The following is a 24,957-nucleotide window of genomic DNA, read 5'->3' as shown; positions in this document are numbered from 1 at the left end:
TGGCAGCGGTGGGATTCGAACCCACGCCATCGAAATGACTGGTGCCTTAAACCAGCGCCTTAGACCGCTCGGCCACGCTACCACGGCCGGCATAAGCGCTCTCGAAGGAATATATAGAACGAGAGTTGATCGCTCTTTCCGTTACAACAACGAGACGGTAGGCTTTCCGACGATAAAATTGTAAGATTTGTTAGAGAGAATGTAAATAGAAAACATACTCGACTGCAGCTTACTCACGCAAAACCAGTATTATATTCAATACTATATTCAAATACACTGACATACGACTTTTTGTAGTGAAAGTTTTAACATCACATAATTACACTGTTAGATTGCTCCGTGTTTGCTTCCCCATGACATTAACACTGCACCCTGAAAAATTTGAAGCCTATTGAGTAGATACATACGCTACTTCTCATAGTGCGAAACCTCTCCAAAAATGCATAACAACGGCCACATTTTTTCACTCTCACCGGAAGGCAAATAATATTGGGCTTTTCACAAAGAGATAGATAAATCAAAAACCTAATACTGTATTTCACATCAGATTAGCATTTTGTCGTGAAAACTGCATATATTTTACATGGTACTGTAGCAAGTACATCAGGTTGGTTACTGTGGACTTCAATGCGTTTAACGTAGTAGTATATATTTACGGTTTAACCACTTACTGCTAATAGCGCATTTTATTTGCCTTGAACAAGGTCTTAGTCCAATTCATTTCCAAAATATATGATTAATTCCAGCACGATTTCATATTCAAATGTACGAGGAGAATGTTGTTGGAATTTAAAAATATTTGAAGGAATGCGAAAAAAATACATAATGCTCTGCGTTCGAATTACCTTTAATGTGGTTTCGTATGGTTGGCATACTATCTTGCAAAGGCTGTAAAAGCCGACGTCTATGTTCAACAGCCAAGTGTGATACATGTGAAAGATTCACATGAGGTACAAATTTACAATATAAAGACCTTAGAAAATTTAATTTCGACTGTTAATTAATATTGCTGTCTGATTATTGGTTAGATACAAGCATTTCGTCAATTGCGTTAAATGGTGCAAAAAAATAAAACACACAGAATTATAATATGGGCCTTGTCTTTGGCCACTAAATTTAGCCAAGTCGTACAACATGTATCGAATATGACGAAAGTAATCTCGCTTGTAAAAGGCCGGGAACGCAAAATGGTACAATAACTGAGTATGTGAGTATAGAATCAGTCCCGAATCTGTATTTAATATAGAACTTGACTATTCAGCCACAGTTCCCATGTCTGTTTGGTTAAAAATTTTGCAAAAGATTATTTTGTTCCACTCATTTAATATGGAGTCAAAACATTAAAATATATATATATATATATACAGCCAAAATCTTTCATGAGTAAAGTTGCAATAAGTTATTCTTTTCTTAGTATAATGCCGCTGGATTCAGTCCAATTCAATAGAATATAACACATTACCCCGAGGGTACAAACGCAACACTGGAGTAAATACTTGTCTGGACACGGCGGTTGATAGTAAATCAAAGTTATATTACAGCAGCTTGACTGGTTTAGAAAATAAGTATATATCGTAATGAAATGGAAATTTAAAATAGCCAAATTAGTGGTTATTGTCATTGCATGCTTTTGCATTGTGTACCTGGTCCGCGACGAAGACAAAAATATTTCTATCAATGAATTTCAACAACAAAACATACTGCCTCGGTCTACTGAATCTAGTATGCTGAATCAGATTGCTGTTACATCGAACTTGGACTCAGATGATGTAAAAGGTAACAAAATTCATTATATTTCACTCCCATTTTTTTGCTTCAACTTAGAGAGGTTGTATATTGTTTAGCTGGGTGATGTGCAGTCTAAATTTGAACGAAAAAAAATCTAAACAATGTTGGTAAATTTGGGATACATTATATCATACTATCGAATTTCTATCATTGTACTTTTGTGTTTCAAACTTGTTAATGATCGCTGAATCAGAATAAGATTATAAAGCCAAAGGCATTGCTTTACTTACAGAAAGCTTTACTCCGAATGCAATTTTTCGTGAAATATTCAACGTGTGTAAAAAATTCTAGTAATAAACGTTCTAGTAATGAGTAATAAACGGTAATATCCATATCATGCATTAACTGAATTTCATCTAACATATATACCAGGGATGGCGAACCACTGACCCGCGGGGCACAAAGTGAAACATCGCGTTTTATTCGTGACCCGCCGAGGCGCGAATAAAATGATAACATATCAGTGATGAAAATTGATAAAACCTGCCTTAAATTTTTCTAACAATAAACTATTATAATTTACCGTCAGTTGGGCAGTCAGGGTTGCGATAGCTTATATTCAAATTGTTAATTTTCGGGCCGTTAAGTTTCAAAACCTCTAATCTTGGACGCGGCGTTATTCAGTTTTAGCTCTGATATCGTTTTCATGACATAACAATGCAATTGATCTGTTCATTTCTTGCAACGTCTTGTCTCTTTCGGAAGTGCATCTGCAGACTACGAGACATACGAGAACTACATGCTACTTTGCGAGTGCCATAATAAGTCCCTGATAGAAGTTCTGCATAAGTAAAGTCCAAAACTACACCAATAGAAGCTTAGTATAAGTTTATTTCGACTTCATAATCGGTATAACAATAAAATGATTGGTGAAAATAAATAAAAAATATTATGAAATCAGGAGAGCAAACACAACCTTAGATAAGGTTTAAAACGTACAGAATGTATATAAGATGGAAGGTTTTGCCAAGGGGTATGTGTTTACTCAAGTAAACACCTAGCTCAGGGTGCTCCAAACCCAAGCCCGCGGGCCACATGTAGCCCGCCGCTTCCTTTTTTCGCGACCCGCGTCGCATTTGCGCAAGGGTAAACAAAAAATTGAATTTGGTGCAGTTTCGTCATAAAAATAACCAGAAAAATCTTCTGACATATTGTTACTTTTGTTACTAATGTCATTGAATTAACTGGTGTTAGGGCTAGCTGAGGCAACTAGCAAAATTGAATAAAGTGGTTGGCTAGTCTAAATTGTTACCTGGTTTCTATATTTTCGGCCGGGAATATATGCTAACAAAATCGGCTTCATAGAAAACTAAAAATCTAATAAGGAATCTATTAGCCTAGGTTGACTATGCCTGATAACTAAATATTAATGTAATGACCGACCAATATAATTCCTGCCGGTTGGTTTTTTTGCAACCAGCCTGAACCGTAATACAAAAAATGCTGCCTATATGCCAGAAAATAAAGTAATTACCCTTCTGTTTCTCAAATTTGGTAAAAATCGGTAATTAATCAATCTGCAGTTATTTTGCAAACATGAGTTTGAAATAAAAGCTGACCAATTCAAACATGTTTTTGACTACATACGGGAGGAAAAATATCACAATGCTTGCTTGATATGATAACAAAAACGGCATTTTCTTCGTATGGCACTTCCTCTGTTGTGAAGATTTTGAAGTCTTACACCGAATGTAGATATAGTAAAACTTTTGCACGTTTAAATGAGTTTTTTGCATGTTTTAGCTTGATAAATGACAAATAATGACCAATGTGTTTGGACAATAAAAGTGTTTGTTTTGTATGGCACTGTTTACAAATTCTTAGCACTATTGTGGCCCGCAAATAATACAAAAATTATAGTGTGGCCCGCGAGACCAACCACTTTGGACCACCCTGACCTAACTTATAAAATTTATTTCAGAAGTTTCTTACAGACACTAACATTGATTGAATATCTGTGACCCACGCTCTTCTGTTCAGTGATAAAAATATAATTTTTGACCCATTGATTGAAAAAGATTCGCCATCCCTGATATATACCATACTCATTAGGAGTGTTCCTCTAGCTCAGGGGTGGGTGGCCGATCAGAGACCAAGGGTGTCAGTCCGAACCTTAGTCGTCGGTTAGAACAGATCAATGCTTTGATTTCACGTGTTTTAGGATATAAAAAAGATTCGCAGACGTATGATGACCCACCCAAACATTGACAATATCATAAGCGCGCAGCTCGTTGTACATTTGGGTATTTTCCATTGGCATACTTTTCCATAACTCAATAGTCCCTTCCCTTAAAGCGCATTTCAGTCGGTGTCCCTCATAAAGACCAATCAACTTCAACTCAGTTGTAGCCTCATCTGAGACTAGAGAGAATTTAGAGAACAGTCGACGACGTAATCTGTGACGTTTTATCTGCACTCACAATTGACCCAAATGGTAAACTGCGCGTTTGCCGCCGAACTTGGTTTTCGATACAGACATTGAAGTACAATAAACGCGCCTCACAACGATGAATTTGATTGTGACTGTAATAATGGACGATCGCATGGTAAAGTGAATCAAGGCGCTCATGCGTATTCGACATAAAAGACGAACGCACGGTGAAACATAATATGTTTAATCAAAACGTGATCAAACGTAGTTTGCAAGGTATTTTTTTCTTAATATTACCCAGGCGAAAAGAACCGCTTGAAGCCGGCTCACGAGCCGCATGCGGCTCACGAGCCACGGGATGGCCACCCCTGCTCTAGCCCATGCCAAAATCGAGGAAGATGTCGAATATGGAAAGAGCGATACACATGCCACTGCGACGAAGGATGGATGGGAAGAGACTGCGAAGAAAGTAGGTAACATTGTTCTCTTGTGACCAAGCTAGCGATCACGATTTGACCAAGATAATTACCAAATACTGGAATTCTGTATAATTAAAAGAACTGCTGTCACCATAATAATTCTGCACGAACTATATAGCCGGGGGAAAATAGCGCGATTCAACCCGAAATTATGATTATCGGACATGTTTTTGTTTTCATTCAGAGTTGGACGAGAAGCATAAAAAGAGGGAAGGTCTTTGGGCTTCAGTGGTGAACAGTCGCAGTACAGAGGTAACCCTGTGGTTCAGGCGAGCCACGTTGTGAATTTATTCCTTGATACTATAATTCTATTCTGGCTGACCATAATGCCAATAATTTAATCAAGAGACATTGGTAAAAACCTTATATTTTCTTAACCAACATGGGCGTATGTTAGATGAGAATTTAGAATTGTACGCCATTAGAATGTTTCACTTCGAACATGATCAACCATTCACTGATAGGTGCGTGTATTATGAGCGCCGTGACGGTACATTACACTTTCGATCGAGCATAGTCTACTACCCCATTCATCAATCATTACACCCTGGATTGGGTTGTGAAATATAATTTGGATCTGAAATTTACAACTTGCGAAGCCAATGCAGTTAAAGGTTGTCACGCAAAAATTTTTGTAGCAAATTTGATTCTATATAATTTATTGAGATTTTTGGCGTTTACCGTTTGCATAAAATGGACTTCGTTTGCGAGACTCGAATTTTTAAAAGTAGACCCTGCCGAAATCGAACGCAAATTAGTATGTGATGACGTAGTAGTGAGAACTCGTCGGCGAAACTTCGCGTTAGGTCAAAGGCAATTATAGCATTCTGTGTACTTATTTTGAACCGTGTACTACAGTAGTTCTATTGGGTGGTGCATTTGGAGAAAGCTTTTGTGATTTAAATCAATACTAATATCTTTAAATAATATTATTGCATTATGAAAAATTACAGTAAACTCAACTAATCGAGGTCAAGACGTACTCGAGTTCTGTGCCGGACCTTTTCCTGCAATATATTTTCTAGTGGAAGAGCGCATACCAGCCATTTTTGTCTTAAATGATCTAGATTTTATATTTGATGTGTGTTTACTCTGCTTATCTGATTCTATAACTAGTCTTTTTGGTATATTTTCGGTATATATAGACTATCTGACTATACCGGTATATGCGCAAACACTACTGTACCGTATGGAATGTGTAGTTGGTGGTTACAGCAGATTTCACAGTGATGGATCTGTCTCCAAGGAGAAAACTATGGATACAATTTTTGCAAGTAACCTTTTCTGATTTCTCTCCACGGAACTAAAAGAAGACGTCCAAGTTGAAGGATCGTTTCACATTTCACCCATAAAATTATGTTGGAATCCATGCAAACATCCCCTACCCACATCCCAAAACAACAATACCTCACGCAGTTATTCAAATCAGTTTTTATTCATTTTTAACATTTTATTACAAGTTTGCATCTCATATAATTCATTCATGCCAATAAATGTGTTGTCACGAATCTCCATTAGTTGATCGATAACAGCTGGACTGTGTTGCTAATAGCAGTGTGCACTGGAAAACAAAGTATACAAATTAAATTGACAGAACTGACATAAAAAAGATCAGGATAATATCACCAGACAGTTTAGTAAAGTTCAACATAATATAACATTGTTTTGTTGCATGATAATGTGAAATGAATATAAAAAAACTGAATCATTATTGGGATTCTACGTTTATCTGGTAGTAGACTGGTAAATGTACAATTTGTATTTGGTTCATACAAAAGTGTGACTGGTCTGGGACACTGGGTATCATCATGCTTTGACTAGATATTTTATCAAACAGTCGATAAACGAAATAAAGTGGTAAATACTTACTCCAGGATCAGTTCTTCAAAGCCTTCTGACGCCTGACGGGCGGTCAGTACCAGTAGGCCTACGATCATTACATAAAACGCCGTAGCTTGATCCCCTCACATTCAGAACTTTTTATGCATTAGCATTTATGTTTAACAATACATTATTGTTTCAATCTTTATTGAACTACGCGATGAGAAACTGGATTTAAACGCCATAATCAGAGGTTGAACACCTTACTCGCCAATGGCGAGGGAGCTAATTTCTGATCTGAGTTCTCACTACTACGTCATCAAAGGTCGTTTCCGAACCTCGTCGTTTCCGTTAAGACGGGTTTCAAAAATTTAGAAGTAGAAAACTAAGTTCACTTTATGCAAGCGGTAAACGTTAAAAATATTAAAAAAATATATAGAATCAAATTTTTCACAAAAATGTTCGCGTGATAACCCACCTTTAAGAAATACTTTCGAACTAGACCTGCTCCACATTTATTTAAAAAAGCTTCATTGTTCTTCATAATAATAAGTGGGAAAAATTATATTTTCTATGTGCAGAACTTAAGTCGAAGATTTCCGGATGTAATAGGAATTGGTGTTGAAAAATGCGGTACAGATGCTGTGATATCATTTCTTAAGCATCATCCTTTGGTCAAAGTTCCCGAACAATATAAGGAAACTCAATTTTTCAATAAAAAATATGAGAGAGGTCTAAAATATTATCGGTGAGATTATTTATGTATTATTTTCTTTTGCATTATTTATTTTGAATTTTACAGATCTGAATCTCAGATACTAATTCTCAATCTCAGTAATTTGAATAATTTCCAATGAAATTTCGATATTAATCAACTTATCGATTGTAATTTACCTGCACGACTTGATATTACAGGATATCGCACGGGGCGAATATATTAGTATGCCAACTTGACTTACAGAGATCTCAAAATCGAGTACATACTATATAGACATTCCTTACATTATATTAATTAAAACAAAAGCAATTCGGCTCTAGAAAAATTCTTTCATGACTCCAATATAACTAAATATATATATATATAAAAACAATCACGCGAATGGAAAATTATATTCTTATTTTGAATAAGAAGGCTGTGGGTCATAGATATTCAATTAATATGCATTTTTCCCACTATTTTTGCAATTCTTAGTTGGTGTTGTGTAAATTTGAGCTTACACATGTAGCATTTATATCAGGACTGAAAAGATTTGTAGCCTACTCATTATGAAACTCGAACACACGGATTCGCATACTCATGAATTCCGTAAAACGTTCAATATTGCTACGGAAAATCTGTTCTTGGTTTCGAATGAGTTTGGAAGGGAACTTTCGATTGGCTTCCAACCGCATTAAAATCACTACGATCCTGCCCTATTGGTATTTCAGGTTTCTGTACCGTTAATCTGAGTCTATGTAATTTTGTTTTCCAATTAAAATGGTCAACATTATTTTAACTAATTGAATCTTGAAAATATGATAATTTATGAATTTGCCATTTTATACACTACAGAAGTTTGATGCCGAAAGTAGCAAACGATGAAATCGTGATGGAAAAAACTCCAGCTTACTTCAATTTTCCACCTGCTGATATCCCAGATAGAATTAAAGCAGCTCTACCAGACGTTAAACTCATTGCTGTTCTTTGTGATCCGGTGAACAGAACGTTTTCAGACTATGTGCACGAGGTTGGTTTATCATATGCTTCCAACAACAAATAGATTATATAGGCGTATGGTAAACACTTCTTTTGGTTCATATATTATTTTGTTTGAAATACACTGCAAACCCCTATAACTTGAACAAATATGATAGGTCCGTACTTAATAGTAAACACTGGTAATATCAGTATATAAAATAAGTAACTAAGAGATGCCTTGCACGTTTAAGAGATTAACTGAATTCTTCAATGATGCGCAGATGCCGACTACACTATTTTCCTATTCAAATTGGTTTAAGTCGGTTATCTTAACGCTTTTGTACCATTTCAGAAAATAATTGGAGGAGTGCATGCAAAAACTTTATACGGTGATATGATAAGCAGTTACTTGGATAAATACAGGAGGAACTTGACAAAGATATTACAGAAGACAGATACTGATGGATACGATTATATCGACAGTTTGCATCAGAGGGATAAACCTTCTCATATATTCACAACAGGAATATATTATTACGCCTTACAGAGATGGACGAAGCTATTCGATGCCAACAAATTACATATCATTTCCGGCGAAGATTTGATTTCTCAAACAGGCGTCGAAATGGAAAAGTTACAAGATTTTCTAGAAATTCCAAAATTGTTATTAAAAGAGGATTTTGTGCGAAATAAAAACACTGGATTCTTCTGTTTCAACCCAAAATGGTCTAGTGAAGCTAAAAAATCCATGAAAATGTATCATCACGAAAAATGCCTCACAAAAAGCAAAGGTAGAACTCGAAACAAAGCGACGAACGTTAGTTCGGAAACTATTAAATCTCTTCAAGATTTTTATCGTCCTTTCAATGAAAAACTTTTCAAGTTTTTGAATAAGAAAATGAACTGGCAATGAATTGAATGAAAATATAAATCATCAATTTTATTAAACCTTTGGATTACTTTATCCTTCTGGGACCATCACTAACTTTTGTTAACAATTAACGTGATAGTAAAGCATCAACTTGAGCATCAAGTTTTTATGTTTGTTTTACCATCCATAATTATTTCCGAGCAGTTTATATAATTTTCTATTGTAAGGTTCATAAAATTGTGTGAGAGATTGCACACATGACTGTGATTGTTCCGAATGTATTTTTGATTCAGTCCTCAAAGGGCAACGAACATCAGGAGGCCGAGATTGTGACATCCAGATAGGATTAAAGCAACTTGTTCGAGTTTCGTTATCTTTCACGAAATCTTCTTTGAAGATAAGACTTGGTATTTGAAGAAATTTTTGAATTTTTTCAAATTCGTTGCCGGTATTTTGAAGCATATCTTGTCTGTTAATGAACATTAAATGCTCGGAGTCAAATTCCATCTTCCACCTGACAACATGATGGTAATATATGCCCGACGATATTATATGTGAATTGTACTCTTCCGTGAATGCATCAAAAAATATTGATTGTATTTTTTCATCCCATTGGCGATATTTTGATAATTTTTCGGCACTGAACTTTTTCAAGTATGTCCCCAGGAGTATCTCATATTTCGATGTTTTTGTGATTCTATGGTTCTTCACCTGAAATTGAAACTATTCGTAATGACAAGTTGAAGTTGATCACTTGAAAAGTTTTTAAATTACTTTCCTTCCTTGTTCATTTATTTGTGAAACGTTGAGTAATAAAGAAGATGTTATAAGTGACGTAACAATTGGACTGTTAGCAGATTTTCAATAGCTCGTTATCGCGGTTTTGCTATAGGACATAGATAGCTATTCGTCCATGTTTCAGAAGTTTGGATATAAATTAAATAACTCAATGATTTTTTTGTCTTTAAGAGAGTTTTAGTTTATTTGCAGCAATAAAGAATTGATCCCGAAAAAACTGCGATAGACCAGACTAAAATTAGCTAATAGTACTTTTAAAAGGCAAGTGCTGGTTAAATTTAAAATGAGAATAATGATTATGAAACAAGTAAACCAGTTTTCATGAACTCAAAATCAGATCGAAAATTTAGCAATGGTGAAGTACCGGAGTATTTCTAATGTCAAGGGTCAGGGAAACACCCATTATCGTATGTGTGCACGCTATGGTTTGTTGGAGGTTTTGAAACTAATACGATGTAGAAAAAATTAAACTAAATATCGACTACTCGAATTTTTGCATAAAAAATAAATGTTCCCCAAACCTTATATAGACTTGCGACTTTCTCTGCTGCATATATGCGGGGACTAAAATGCTCAAGCGTTTTGGGTATATTCAAAAAATACAATCACAATTAATTCAAAACGGGATCTGGAAAAGAAAGTACCGGTGCAAGAAAAAAGAGCTGGTGTCATAATTTTTAATTCATTGCAACTTACCTCTTCAATGAAGTCTATTTTAGCTCTATGAACAGGATCGCACAATAACACAAGTATTTTAACATTTGGCAAAATGCTTTTAATTCGTTTTGGAACAGCCATTGGAGGCCAAGAGAAATAGGTTGAAGAGGACTCAAGTACGATCTCTTCCGGAGATGACCATGGCATTTTCTCTCTGAAATTAGTAAATAAACCGAGTTTAGTGCATGATCCTTTCGTTGGGCATCTAGAGTTTTTGTTTTGTAAACAGAAAACAATGCATTCCAACTGGGATAGTCGCACTGATGCATTATTTCCGATTTTGATGACTGAATGTCCGCTTGTCGAGTGCTTTTTTGATAGAATAGAGCACAGGTAAATATTAAAATCTGATGATGCATGAGTATTTACATATAATAACGACGATATCAGGATTTTCAACGATATAAAAGCACAGTGTAGTGGGAATAATATTTAAACTTAATTTAAAAATATTTTAGACAGATATTGTTGAAAAACGATAGTGTAACTGACTCTTTTTTCAAACTGTAGATCCAGAGCACTCAAACAGCCTGCATACTTTGTTACAGAAGTATTCAAAAATGATCCGAGTCAGACATTTACTCATACAACTGAAAAGTGCGGGTAGCGGAAACTGCGTAAATTTTACCACAACACTAATCAAAAGATAAGTTCGCGGAGTGTATAGCTTCAGGGCATCAAACACAGACATTTGAAACCCACATACCATATTCCTACCAAAATTATTTGTATATTACGTGTTTCGTCTATTTAGGCCTAAAACTTTTTCAAATAATATAAAATTTAAATAAAAACGCATTCATTTAATCAACATAATTATACCATAGTACCCTCACTTTAAATATTCAGGGCTACAAGCTCAAAGTGCATTTATACTAATATGATATTATTATAACAACTCGTTTTTTTGAATATCTACTGTATATATACTTATAGTATAGTGGACCCTTTGCATAATTTGCAGTGAAAAACTTCAAATCTATCGGTGATGCTACTTTAATGAGTGGATGCAGACGAATCAAATCAGTTAAAGCTGATGATCCACATCTTTCTGCTCCCACAATGATCGCATCTGGATATCGCTTTTCTCGTTTCTGGAAAATAAAATTGTTGTTATTCAAGTTCTATTCTGATTTCAACTGAAAGGTTATTTAGGTTCGTCGGATTTGGGGTCGGTCTGTGAATATTACAAAGCGTTTGGTATTAGATTTAGAGTTCCAAAAATATGAAAAGCATACCTAGATTTGAATGGTGTTGTTAAATTTCTCTAACAATGTTGGTATGTGATATCAACTAACCAAAACTATTTTCTGCATTCTGGAAGTTTTTAGTAACGAAAAATATGAATATATATATATATAAATGTTTGCGGAAATTAAATGACCGGAAAGTTCCCATATTTTTACATTTTTGAGGGATGAATATATTACATTTCTGAAGATATATCAACGAAACTGTGAACCTAATAAAAAATAATTTAAGAAATAACAAAGAATAAAAAGTACATATATTAGTTGAATATTGTTTCGTTCGTTTTTGTCATCATTTATAAAAGGATGCGGTAAGTGTAGGTTGTACTGTACTGAAAAGAAAGTTTTATGTAATATATATACTGTATAATATATATTAGGTGTGATCAATCTGCTTTCGAACGCGATCGACTACAATCTTTAAAATAGCTCGCAATCGACTGATTGGTAGTAAGGTCCTACACAAAAACGAATGGGTTCTGAATTTGCAGATAAGTGCACGCATACCAGAAATTCCACCGCTGCCAATAAGAAGGCCTTGTGGGCGCATTTTTAATAAAAATCGACTCAAATACTGTATTTGTATATTGTATTTTGCGCATCTACAGTTCTGTATGTTTTAAAAAATCCAACTGCGCTGGTTCAAGGCAAGTTTTGAGAGTATTTTATTAAATTCAGTCAACATCAGACGCGATTGATTGCTCGAGACGTGGCGATCGTCCGGTCTATCGCGATCGACGTCATGGCCACCCCTGATATATATTCAAATTTGTTGCCTGCCGGCTGATATTAAATACGACATAGCAATCGTGGGTATTATGAAAACTCGTTTATTAAAATTACGCTTACGTGTTGTCTAGCGTTGTTCATGGTTGTTTCCCACGTAAGTGCTCGATGTCTCAGTTTATCTAAAAAAAAAAAATTTAATTGTAAGCTTAAATTGGTTTTTACCATGCGGTGTAATGAAAGGCATAAATATTTAAATTGGAGTTAAAATGAATGCATTGGGATTAGTTAAAATTCGAACACTATATGGACAAATTAAACTGTTGTGCATTCGGATAGCATTTATTCTCACATAAACGAGGTTCGGTTGTAGTAAAACTTATTCAACCGTAGTTCTAAAACTCATCACCAACCTTTTAACTTCTTTTCCGGCCATATGAAGTAATGTATTTGTCGTAGAAAAGAACTCGACTCCGGGTTTTCATGTTTTTCTAGGTTTCGCGAACGTTGTACATTTTGTATCGACTCACTCCGAAATATAAAATACAGAAGGGAAACGAACACAAAAACCAAGACATTCATAAAAGCAAATTTTGGCTTTTGATGTACTTTCTTATATATGCCCAACATTTCCTGTAAAATTATACAAGTTAATTTTATTTAATTAAATTCGATTTATTGCTGAAACAATCATTAGAATGCAATATTTTTGTATGCAAAACGATATGTGGTGACCCGATCGTATGCTCCCTATTATTCAATGTTTTTGTATCCTTATAATTCGCAAATAAATATGATTTTTTATTTCTTTATTGTACATTTTGACGTGAATATATACTATAAATTTTAAATGAAATAGTTAAGAATCAACTACGTGCGCTATTTAGAAACAATGTTATTATTTATAAAATGTTCTTGACGTTGAATCTACCTTTAAATTGTTTTTACAAAGATCTTTAATTTATGCTAATATTACTTTTCCCATGATTTCACTTTGCTGGCGGTAGTTTTTAAGGAGTTAAATAACGAAGCGTATACTTCAGCGTATACTCCAGACTCCCACAAAATGAAATTATAACTTGCCTCAAAAATACAATCTCATTCAGAAAACATATATATACTCAAAAATCTTCGATATGATGTAAACCTCATCTTATAGCTTCCTTCCTGTCAAATACATTTCTGAATAGGAATAAGGGATAGTTCTAAATTATCGTGAACAAATCAATGTTACGAACAATATCACATTTAAACAAACTATCAGAGTTTTTACCGTTCACTCCCGCGGGCAATGGGTAGTATTGAGTTACAATATTGACGTAAACTTGGCTGATATTTCACCTTCCTGTTCTGCACGATTAACTTTAATGCGGATCTATATTTGATCAGAATTTGCATATATATATATGCCTACATGTAGCCTATGATTCAGAATAATGACATAGGTTGATACAACGTTGCATTCTTGAAATATTTTATCGTCTGCATCTAACCGGCCCGAAGTTCAAATGTTAGATAAAAGTGTCGCCCAAGCCTAGTTTGAAGTTGTGTTGAAAGGAATATAGCTTACCACAAACCTTTCATACGAGACGTTAATAATCTTCAATATATATAATCCTTCTTTATTAGAAAGCCTATCATTCCTGGCGTTGAAAAATGTCATACGAACTAACTATCTATATACCGCAAATCAACTACGACAAAAAGTAAATGTCATTACCGACAACGCCAGTCATGGATACCAATTAGTGCTTTGACTTAATTAATGAAGCGCACCTTCTAAAAACACTTCTCAGTTGTGTACGATCTTCTACATTTTTTTTAACAATGTCAAGTGCGTTTATGTACAAAACACAAATATGATGCAATGTGCTGTGATCCCGTTTCGAACATACAAAATAAGCATGTCCAGTTAATACGTACAATCTCTCGCCCTAAATGCTATGTTTTTTTTTTACCTGGAGGCGAAATATAATTAGGTGTAATAGTTAGGGCCGAGTTTGCCCGTACTTTTTATTGATGTTGAAACCTTTTGAAAAACACGTTTTGCGGTATACGATGGTATCGCTTTGGTAAAGGCAAAAAAAAGAAGAACAATAATTCTACTATTATGTGTTTTTAATATCAATTTTTTTTAATATCCCTTAGCTAAATAATCTTCTATGGTGGCCCAAAAAACAATAAATACAAGTTCAACTAGAAGTAATATATATATATTAATGATAATAGATATAGAATATAAAATTGAGTACGAAAATTCGGGAAATTTGTTTTTACGTGTAGAAGGTAATTGAATTGGAGAATGCTGCTCAACTGCTCAGTTGTCCGGACACTCTCGCGATACCGGTACCGTCTGACCGTACCTGTACCCATGCAATCACTCATGAAACGAATGGGAGATACGGATAGTCTAGCCAGTAGAATATAGTGAATCGAGGGATGGATTGGGCGCAGCCAGTTACAGGTTGTACCAGTGGCGTAGCACGACTCTCGTGGGCCCCCCCGCAAAAATATTTCGTGGAAATGACCCTAAAAACTCTCGGACATAAGCTAAAACAACGCTTTTTTTATTTCGTCAAAAAGCATAACATGTCGCTATTAAAAGGCAATGGTAACCTAAAATTTGCCGTTTATCTTGGTTACTTTGATTTTTTTCATACGTGCTTCCTCTTCTGCCCTTTTTCTGCGTTTCTGTGTGCCACTGAGAGGTTTTGGTTTCGACGTAATTCTGACAGCCTTCGTAATTTTGCCGGTGCGATCAAACCCCAAGACGCCGAAAATCGACGACTCCCTGGCATTGTTACGTAACAAAACGATTTGAGCAGAACTAACATCAACGTTATAAGATGTGCATTACTGGTTTTGCAATGCAGCCTTTGGTTTTGCGGCTTAAATTTTTAAATTCTAACCGCTTGGGCCCTATTACGCTGTGGGCCCCCCGCGACCGCGGGGGTTGCGGGGGTGGATGCTACGCCACTGGGTTGTACGTACAGGCATACCGTGCAGCCGTAACGTACCGATCCAGACGAATGATAAATCGCGGGGGCTCAACCATTTATTTCAATCCATCCCTCGATTCACCATATTCTTCTAGAGATAAACTATCCGTATCTCCCACTCGTTTCATGAGTGACTGTATTCTGGGTACCGGGTGCGATCAGACGGTATCGCACGAGTGTCCGGACAACTGAGCATTTAAGCAGCATTCTCCAATTCAATTACCTTCTACACGTAAAAACAAATTTCTCGAATTCTCGTATTTAATTCTATATTCTCTTATCATTATTTTAAATATATACATATTACTTTTAGTTGAACTTGTATCATGGAAAATTAATAGAACATCTGCATATTAAATTTATTGAATATTGTTCAAGAAAATCACTAATGAGTTAGAAACCCAGGAAACATCGTTTGTGCGCGTTGGATTATGCATGACAACGTTGGTCCCAAGCCGAAGCAAATATTCTCGAAATAAAAACGCGTGACAACGATGGGCCACGAGGCGGCCCATCGTGGTCAACCTTTTTATTCACGTTTTTTTTTTTCCAATTTTTTTCTTTGCTTTTTTTATTCCGTTTTTATTTTATTTTCGTTTTTATTTTTAATTTTTTTTTTTGCATTTTATTTTTTTTTTTTTCATTTTTTTTTTAGGTTTTTTTACAACTATTTTTTTATTTTATTTTAAGTTATTTATTTTATTTTCCATTATATTTTTTCAATTTTACGCGTGACAACGATAGGCCACCATAGTCTTCCTTTAACACCTTAACTAGTTTTGGATATTTTGTATAAATCCCTAACGATTTGAGAAAAACAAACCCGCCACCTTTTTAAATAACAAATTACTAAATATTAATTACTAATTAATGATTTAAAATTTTTGAATTTCCAGCCCAAATCTGCATTCCACACTAACCCTAACTGAATAATTACTAATTTTATCATTTTTGAGCGTCGGCGGGGGCTTTGTACAAAAGAACCATAATTTTGAGTAGAAAAGTATAAATATTTAGCTACACAAAGAAAAACACAGTTGACGGCAAATGCAAAATTGAGACTCATATCAGTTGTTTACTGATTGCCGCATAACTCACTGTGCGGATGATGTTCCGCGATCTTCTTCGAAGTGTTCCGCGGGACAGGAATAGGAATTGTGACTAAATTGGTGGCCATGGCGATCTCGGTCGTACTTCGGCGCCTCTGGATCGTAAATTGGTCCCTCAACTGACAACAAACAGGCGGACGGGCCTTGCTATCTAAACAGGCGGCCTCGTTCCAGTCTGGAAAGCACGGTATTTTCGACAACCGTTCACCGTCGGCCTAATTTTCAATTGTCTAGTTTACAGCAAACTCTTTAATTTATCACAGGCTAAATTTTTTGTAAAACACCCCTTTCAATGGATCTTGATGTTCCGCGAGGCTAAATAAAATGCGTACGTGTTTCGGACTTTCGGGGCAGAAAAAGTTTGAGAAACGCTGTTCTACTGTTTCAAGTACTCGTACGTAGTCAGCTGCGTGATGGCTATCGGCTTTCTCTAACTTGATTGATGACGCGCCAACGGTCTTTTCGAATTAACTAATAACGCGAAAAAATGTGAAGATTTTAAATAAACTTCTATATTCGAGTAATTAACGAATTATGCTTGAGACTATTCCGACTTGAACTATTCTATTGATACTTTATTATCATCAACGAAACATTGTTTGGCATAAATTTCAAGAAACAGTAGCAATATATAGCACTGAGACAAAACAATGTATGCAGTCAAAGTGTATACTTGCACTCCCCTTTTTGTCAATCTGTAATGACGCACGTGACGAATCCAGTATTTTGTTTTCGTGATAAGGTATTTGAATTTAAAACGCGACGCTATTCATTTGTAAAAATTCATATTCCAGATATTAGAATACACGATACGATATTATGTATATATGCAGAAAATTATTCAAGTTTTGACAATTTATGTATAATTTTTAACCCAAGTATTTCAAATAGCTGCCGGCTTTTGCATGGTTTGAATAGTTTATAATGTGTCCACAAATTGGTATTACAATAATATATTGCACTGGTGTCGCCCTTAAGCAATGTATGGAATATTGAAGATTCCTTATTTCTGCAGTTTTCCGCTTTAAGGTTAGATTTAAAATCCCCAGACAGTCACATTTTACAATATTCAAGAGAGAGATGTACCAATGTATCTGTATCGAATTTAGGTATAGGCAATATCGGTCATGTTTTGACACATAAGTTAGTATTAACGGATATTGGCAAGTGAAACTATTTTTGCCGTGGATGGATCATGTACATGGCATTCATTGCTTTACTGCGTCATCATTAAATTACCTCACAGTTAGTATAATAGGTGATTGCCCTTGAAGGCGCAAAATAGGTGTATTTCACCACGTTCTAATCGAGCGCCTCTGTACAATGAAACCTGCTATAATTTGCTTGATGAAAGTGCTGATCGGTCTTTGCATGTGTACGAAATAAAATGCAATTTACTATGCGAATAATTCAAGTATTTTGATAAACCGTTAGCAGTAGGTCCAGTGATACACCATTCATGTATTTGAATCACAGATACGGATTTGAAGTTGCACATTCTCGTTTTCAGGCATATCTATTCTTCTAGTTGAAATAATATTCACTGTAAATACTATTCGCAGACAAATATTTTATCACGTCTTTTCCGTACACTAAAGGACATTGTACATACATTGATGTTAATTTCCTATTATTGGAATATCGGTATCAAAATACCAGCGTACTGGTAGGGATATTGGCGCATTTTCATTAGTATTGGATCGGAAATTTAACATCGTGATATCGGTACATTTACAATTCATAATTCAACGATAAATTCAACGTAAAGTTGTCAACCAAACCAACAACCGACCACTAGTGGCAGCATTGAGTAGCTATCAAACCAACAGAACAATACGTTTGCAATACGTTTTGCAATATTATCGCGAAATTCCCATTGATCAAAAATTTAGTGAATTCATAATGCTATGCAAATTTTGTTATTTATTATAAGTTTAAAAAATCACAAACATTGGACAAAAGTTCCGGTTTTCAATCAAAAAATTCGAAAATTAAAATGAAACTTTTTTTCTGATATGTGAAATATTTTCATCTAGTATTTTGACTTTTCGTTCTTGCTCTTCCCCAGAAAGTTATACGAATAATTTTTGTTTCAATATTTTATTTTAAAGTGTGTGTGAAGTTAAGACCATAATATTTAATTCAAAGTAAACAATTGCTGCACCCTTCTTGACACTTTAATCGACAAATCTTTAAAATTGACATTACATTGGATAAACAGTTGATACGTTAGAACTATTTAACAATTAGCAAGCGTCTTCTATTAGCCTCCGGGCGAGGCATAATCTCTATCATCTCAAGAGTAAAAGTGTGGCCAATTTCTTGAATAACACCTAATCTCATTTCAATCAATTAATTACCATTTCACAGGTTGTAGCGTCCACTTGAAATTCCCTGATATCGTTTGATATTTTCAACTCAAGTGAACCCTATCACTAAATAAATCATAATCGTTTTCTAAAATAAAACAATTAGGGCCAAAATACCTCAATTCACAAAAAAGTGCCGGAGAAACCGCAAAATGTTGTACGAGTATGTCGGAGAAAGGCACTTAATAAATGGATTAGTGGTTAAGGCGGATCTAGCTTTATTGGAATTGCATATTAAAACCCAAGCCTAGCTGTTGGCTTTTAATACTCATGGTATAATGACGTAGAAGTAAACTCAACTAACAATCCTTTTTGTGACATCTATACGAACTCAAATTTGAGTGGAGTTATTGGCAGCATAGAACCATAATAATTTTATAAGTGTCATCACAAGAAAGATTTATAGCTGTTTCGGTCCATATGCTGACAACAGTGATTTTATCTAGAATAATTTTAGTCTTTATTTTACCTACGTCACAAAATCAGAAAGATCAAATTATAAAAAACCTGGTGTCCACTGTTTTCAAAGTAAAAATAGATTAATTATCATATAGCTTACTACGATTTTTCTTTGCACCAACTTGAAAATGATTTTTCGGTTTGATGGTTTTGCTCCAAACTTCTTTATATTATTTTTTTTGTAACATGATTCTGTGTGAACACAATACCATTGATGCGCCATCATTGTCTTGTTATTGTAGAACAATACAATTAAGGGGTCATTGATACTTTGATTTGATACCAAATTTTCAGTAAATTTTATCGCGATTTAATGGATCTGTTTTATACCCAGTCGTTCGCCAAGAAGCAATTTCGAATGCATTGTACTGGGCATATTGGCAATCAACGTGAAATAGCGTCTATGGCAAAGTTTAAATATGCGCTCCTTGATCGTTAGTTGACAATTTTTATTAACAGTTGTTAAAATGCATTCCTATACGTTATTATTTAGGTAAAAGAACGAGTTCCATTCATTTTCAATATTAAATTAGTTTATTAGAAGGTTTCGAACTTTTTGCGCCCCATCCAAACAGCGCCCATGGTACGAGTCATTGTTGCCATACTCTAGACTAGATACGCCACTGACTAGTCAGGAATTTTCTATGACAATAACTACGTGAAAAGCTTTTTTCGTCATAACAAAATCGATGTTTAAACTTATTCAACTTCACTAGTCTTCATTTTTGATCAAATGAATTGAATCCGTTCAACTGCACGCCAGGTTTAACAACAGTAATGTTTTGTTTGGCTTACTTCCGACTGGATTTTTTGCCTACAAAATTTTCATTTTTTGCAGTTCAAATTTTTTCATACTTAAATTGTACAAGACTGTCCATGGTTGATGAAATTGACAAACAAATGTCTAATACACCGGAAGTGGGTACATGCGGAATCGATTAACGCTCATAGCGATGATCATATCAGATCGGTAATCTGTATACGTCAAATTCACAACACTCGACAAGCGACACGCCTTTGATATTATAATTTATATATATATATAACAATCAGGGCATTCTATTTCCATTTGCCATACATTTGTTTAGTTGATGATAATTATGTGCTCAGATTCATTTTTTATGATTTTCAGATTACACCTGATTTACAATGCGTGTAGTAAAGAAGGACTGTGAAATATATGAAAATTGGCTTTGGGAATCCTAAATGAATCTTCCATGCAAATTAAGCACTGTAATCCCGTAAACCATAGCAATGCCATAGGAAAAAAATACCATAAAATATGTGTTTACATATACTTAAATCTGAGAACGAAATTTGGCTATTGAGGATAAAAAATTACTATCAAATATAACTCCTCATCATTGTCTTAAATATAATAATTGCAGTTCACAGATAGCACTGAAGAAATATCTTATTGGCTGAAAAAACAAAACAATGCCGTGAAACTGCAGTTACATATTATCAAAGCAACGCTTGTATATTATACGATGATGCAAACCATTGGAGTAAACTATTAAACCTTTTCACCGAAAGTGTCTCAGTTTTAATCAGTTTCAAATCAGAAATAAAACATCGCCTAAAGCTGTTTAATCGTTCATTCTAGAGACCTTCCTATCAAGTGCCATCTGATAAGCATTTTAACTAACAAGACATTTTCAAGATCGTGAGAGACATCTCCGAAAAAGTTTGTTTGCTTTGACAGAAACAGACGAATAACATATTCAGGCAAGCGGAGACTGGTACGGATAATCACTTAAAAATAAATTTTCGTCATTACATATCTTTCATTCGTGGTTTTCTTACGTTGCAAAAGATCCGATACTAGAGAATTTATGTGTTTTGCAAACGCGTTGCGGGTTATTTATAGAAAATGCATGTCGAGTACAACATGTATGTTGTATAATTGTCAAATGGCTAAAATAGACAACAGTCTTTGGCAGTTTTCTTCAAGTTAAAAGACCCAAATCAGTATTTATATTTAAAATATAAAGAAAGCAACTTGGATATTCCGAAAGTATAAAATCAATAGCAATGGAGAAAAACTGTAATGGTTACGATGTGGAGGAAAAGCACATTTTACCTTATCATGAGTTGGAAGTTCCATACATATGATTTAATTTGAAGTAAAGTTACCGTTTTGGGGGTTCGTGTTATAAAGTGTAACTAATTGGATTCAAGCATTCTTATGATCATAAGAAACGAAAGAGTTAGTTGTAGAAACGAATCTGTCTGCATGTATATATCTTTTTTATTATCGAAAACCAGATTTTATGGAAGATTTTGATGAGAACAATATAGGCGATTCAGATTAAAGTTTCAAGTTTTTATTAAATATGTCTTTCTTTTGTGAAAACTACGAACATAAATAACAATCTGGTTGGCTCTTCAAAGTCCAATCAAGGTCTCCAACTTGCATTGCCAACATAATTACAGTCTATACGCTTAAGGAATGGGATATTAAAGGAAAAGCCTATTTAATTTTTGCTAAAATGTAATAATAATTTTAATTATTTCCAAAAAGACGAAATATCTTCAATTCCTCTTCCATAAAATACTGAATCTGTATAATTGCTCGATATTCTGACGATTAGGAAATTAAAATATTATGACGATGAATTATGAATATTTATCCTATTTCGGCTTATTATACCGCAGTTATAACTAACTAATTATTAAAACTATTTTCCTAAGAGACAGGAAAATCAATTAAATGGATTTTAACTAAATACTGAGAATTGAAAAACGCAAAGGAACGAACCTCGCGGGGTAGCCTTGGTTGGTTCTCTGTTATTAGAATTTTTCCTCAAACTATTGTGGAATTAAGTGTATATATCTTTTACAATGTACTATATCAAAATAGTAACAATAATAAATAATAGAAATTGTTTTATTTTGATTTTATATGACAACGCTAGTAATTGTACACTAAATTTTCAGTAAACAACTAAAATCATGTCCGAAAACTAGTGTTTTGTTTTATGCCGAATATTTATGAAATAACTATTTTTTACGGCAGACAAATGAATTTGTAGTACTTATAGTGAGTATAGAATTATGATCAAGGTTTGTCTTCTATCATCAAAAATGGGTATGGTTGAAAAATTGCTTATATTGTGGCCTCATACATTGAACATAGAAAAATGTTCAAATGGAATGATGCGTCATATCCAAATTCGTCGGTTCTATATGAATCGTGCTATATAATTGAGTAGGAAATGTTAACACGATACTACGAAACTATTACGTTTATCAGAAAAGGCTTTGAAACTTGTATGCGATGTTTTACTATGTATTGAATTGAACTTAATGCGTGGTGTTGCGTTCTAAGATTCGGCTTTAAAATCGCGTTGGCTACGTTACGTCAAAGCGTGATATATTTTATTGTAGATGCATAACAATTGCATTCGATTAATAATTGCATTAAATCAAGTTTATTCTGAAATCATTCACAAAGGAAAGATGTTATTATATTACTTCTGATTCATCCTGATTTATACAAAGAAAATTGTTTCCGCTAATCATATTATATATATATATACAAAAGTATTACCGCATTGAAAACTCGTAGTAGCGAAATTTCGAAAATAATGTTAGTTTTATTAACTGTGTTATCTTCCTCACTTGACAAATAATTTCGTCATAGTTTCGACATTGAAGATAAAACAAAATTTGTCATTTTGAAGAATCTGGATTTTGATTAGAAGAAAAAGTTCCAATATAATTGAAATTATTTTGCCAATATAAATCACATGTGTATATGCAACTAAAGCGTTGCAATTACTGCATTCCTCGTAGGTAATATAGAAGTGCATAATACTTACTAGTCGGTTTTGAACTTACAATTGATTAGGGCACAACATGTATAATACACACATTTGACTATAGATGCTGTGAAGCTATATTACATTCCAGAGACTCGATTTATTACCACGATTTGAAACATTGTAAACCGTTAACGACGAGACAAATTTGGTAATTGAAGATTTTTGAAGCTTTAAAGAGAACCAGTGTGGCAAGTAGTGACATATTTAATATTGGAAACTATTATTTTTATGATTTATATTTTAATTTTATTGTTTCAAAATAATTAAAGTCAAATTATAAAACCGTTTGAAAACGCCGCCTAAGTTATTTCCCATCAACAATAAAAGTTAAATTTTACGAAGCAGGAAAGAGATTAACAAGTACTTTCCATGTTCGAATTTACTAATTATAAATTTTGAAGTAATTGGTATCAAATCAAGCATGGTTTAGATTTGGTCAATCATGAAAAAAACTAAATATCTAATAAACATTAGTGTGAATAGTAAACAGGTGGGTCCCATTTACCTTAATTAATATCCAGCGTATTACGTCATAAATGTATGTCGCGGTCATAAAAGAAAACGGACACGCCATTTTGTTTTATAATTGCAACTGAAATTATTTGACGTTTGGCATGCGATCATTATGATATATGTTTAGTCGTTGTCAAGCATGAACAAATTATGTATCAGGTGTAGTTGAGCGATAAAACTCACTCGGTTGTGTGTAATTAAATTTATCTTCCCTGACATGCGAACATAAAATGATTTGTATACGTAACAATTGAATGAGCTAATACACAAAAATGTTTGTAATGTCAGTTCATGTGGAGGTGAATTATAATGTTATGTTCATATGAATAACTTGAGTTTTAAATAAGGTGCACTCGTCAAATTTGAAGGGACTTTGAAACTTGGTACAAGTAAGTTGAAAATATATGGAATTTTACGATATGCTTAAAAAAAAAATCACATGCAAGTAATTTTTTTGAATGGATATTGACTATTCAAGCATGCGTATAGTCTAGTTTTCAGCAACCTTATTTTCTATCTTTGAAAACTAGTTTTTTTAAATTAATTTTAATCAAATACTCAACTCCGTATTCTCATGCGCTATTGGAATTCTGTTACATATTTATTTTTTGGATATCTTACGATTTTAAATATAGTCCACAACATTATTTCACTTGTCTATGAATGAATATTGCTTGATTATTTGATACTGTCGAACCACTTATCACAAGCCCTTGATATTATATATATTTTGAATTGTCAACAAATGATAACGACACCCTAAAAAATCGTGCATTAAGTTTACATGACCAAAGCAGCGTCCGTTGGATACTAATTAAAAATTTCCTGTTTAATGTTAAAAGGACAGATTGTCGACCTCAGATACAAATTTAATTCAAGAATAGAACCTTCCATGATAACTTTATTTTTAAACATTTTAATTTTATTCAACGTGTCGTACAGGGTTCTAAACTTGGCGTTCAACTGTTTGTGGTTTAGATATATATTCCAAATGTTTATGTTTTAGCAAAGAGAGACTGTTTGTGAAAAACTTTTGAAGGATTAAAAACAAAAACAACATTAATCTTATCGTAAATGTCTTTATGTTATGTTCGGGAAGTAAATTAAAACAAAACGACTTTTTAAACACCATAATAATGAAAGATTATACGGTCAGTATAGAAGCCATCATACATTATTGTT

The 24,957-nt window shown here is 34.0% G+C and overlaps 2 protein-coding genes and 1 non-coding gene across 5 annotated transcripts; 1 reads left to right on the top strand and 2 right to left on the bottom strand.

Moving 5' to 3' along the window:
* On the bottom strand, positions 1-82 carry Trnal-aag (transfer RNA leucine (anticodon AAG)). The gene has a single exon. It is a non-coding gene; the product is annotated as a tRNA-Leu (tRNA).
* A 1,426-nt stretch (positions 83-1,508) lies between these two features.
* Positions 1,509-9,156, top strand: LOC120342751 (heparan sulfate glucosamine 3-O-sulfotransferase 6-like). Of its 2 annotated transcripts, none has more exons than XM_039411716.2 (6): positions 1,509-1,776; positions 4,461-4,632; positions 4,823-4,890; positions 7,041-7,207; positions 8,012-8,186; positions 8,490-9,156. In XM_039411716.2, exons 2-6 carry the CDS (start codon positions 4,497-4,499, stop codon positions 9,048-9,050), a joined length of 1,107 nt encoding a protein of 368 aa, XP_039267650.2. In that variant the 5' UTR covers positions 1,509-1,776; positions 4,461-4,496; the 3' UTR covers positions 9,051-9,156. The 2 variants fall into 2 exon arrangements, with proteins under 2 accessions (XP_039267650.2, XP_039267649.2); XM_039411715.2 differs by having other exon boundaries at positions 1,510-1,776; positions 4,461-4,628.
* Positions 9,004-13,770, bottom strand: LOC120342752 (heparan sulfate glucosamine 3-O-sulfotransferase 5-like). Of its 2 annotated transcripts, none has more exons than XM_078111061.1 (6): positions 13,583-13,770; positions 12,913-13,132; positions 12,623-12,681; positions 11,454-11,617; positions 10,503-10,677; positions 9,004-9,731 (listed from the first exon to the last, which is right to left on the bottom strand). In XM_078111061.1, the coding sequence occupies exons 2-6, from the start codon at positions 13,127-13,129 to the stop codon at positions 9,186-9,188; spliced, it is 1,161 nt and encodes a 386-aa protein (XP_077967187.1). In that variant the 5' UTR covers positions 13,130-13,132; positions 13,583-13,770; the 3' UTR covers positions 9,004-9,185. The 2 variants fall into 2 exon arrangements, with proteins under 2 accessions (XP_077967187.1, XP_039267652.2); XM_039411718.2 differs by having other exon boundaries at positions 9,004-9,719; positions 13,583-13,764.
* Positions 13,771-24,957: the final 11,187 nt, after the last annotated feature.

The sequence above is a fragment of the Styela clava genome, chromosome 3, assembly GCF_964204865.1.
Source record: "Styela clava chromosome 3, kaStyClav1.hap1.2, whole genome shotgun sequence".
NCBI classification, from domain to species: Eukaryota; Metazoa; Chordata; class Ascidiacea; order Stolidobranchia; family Styelidae; genus Styela; species Styela clava.
This window is presented reverse-complemented; position numbering and strand designations above follow the sequence as displayed.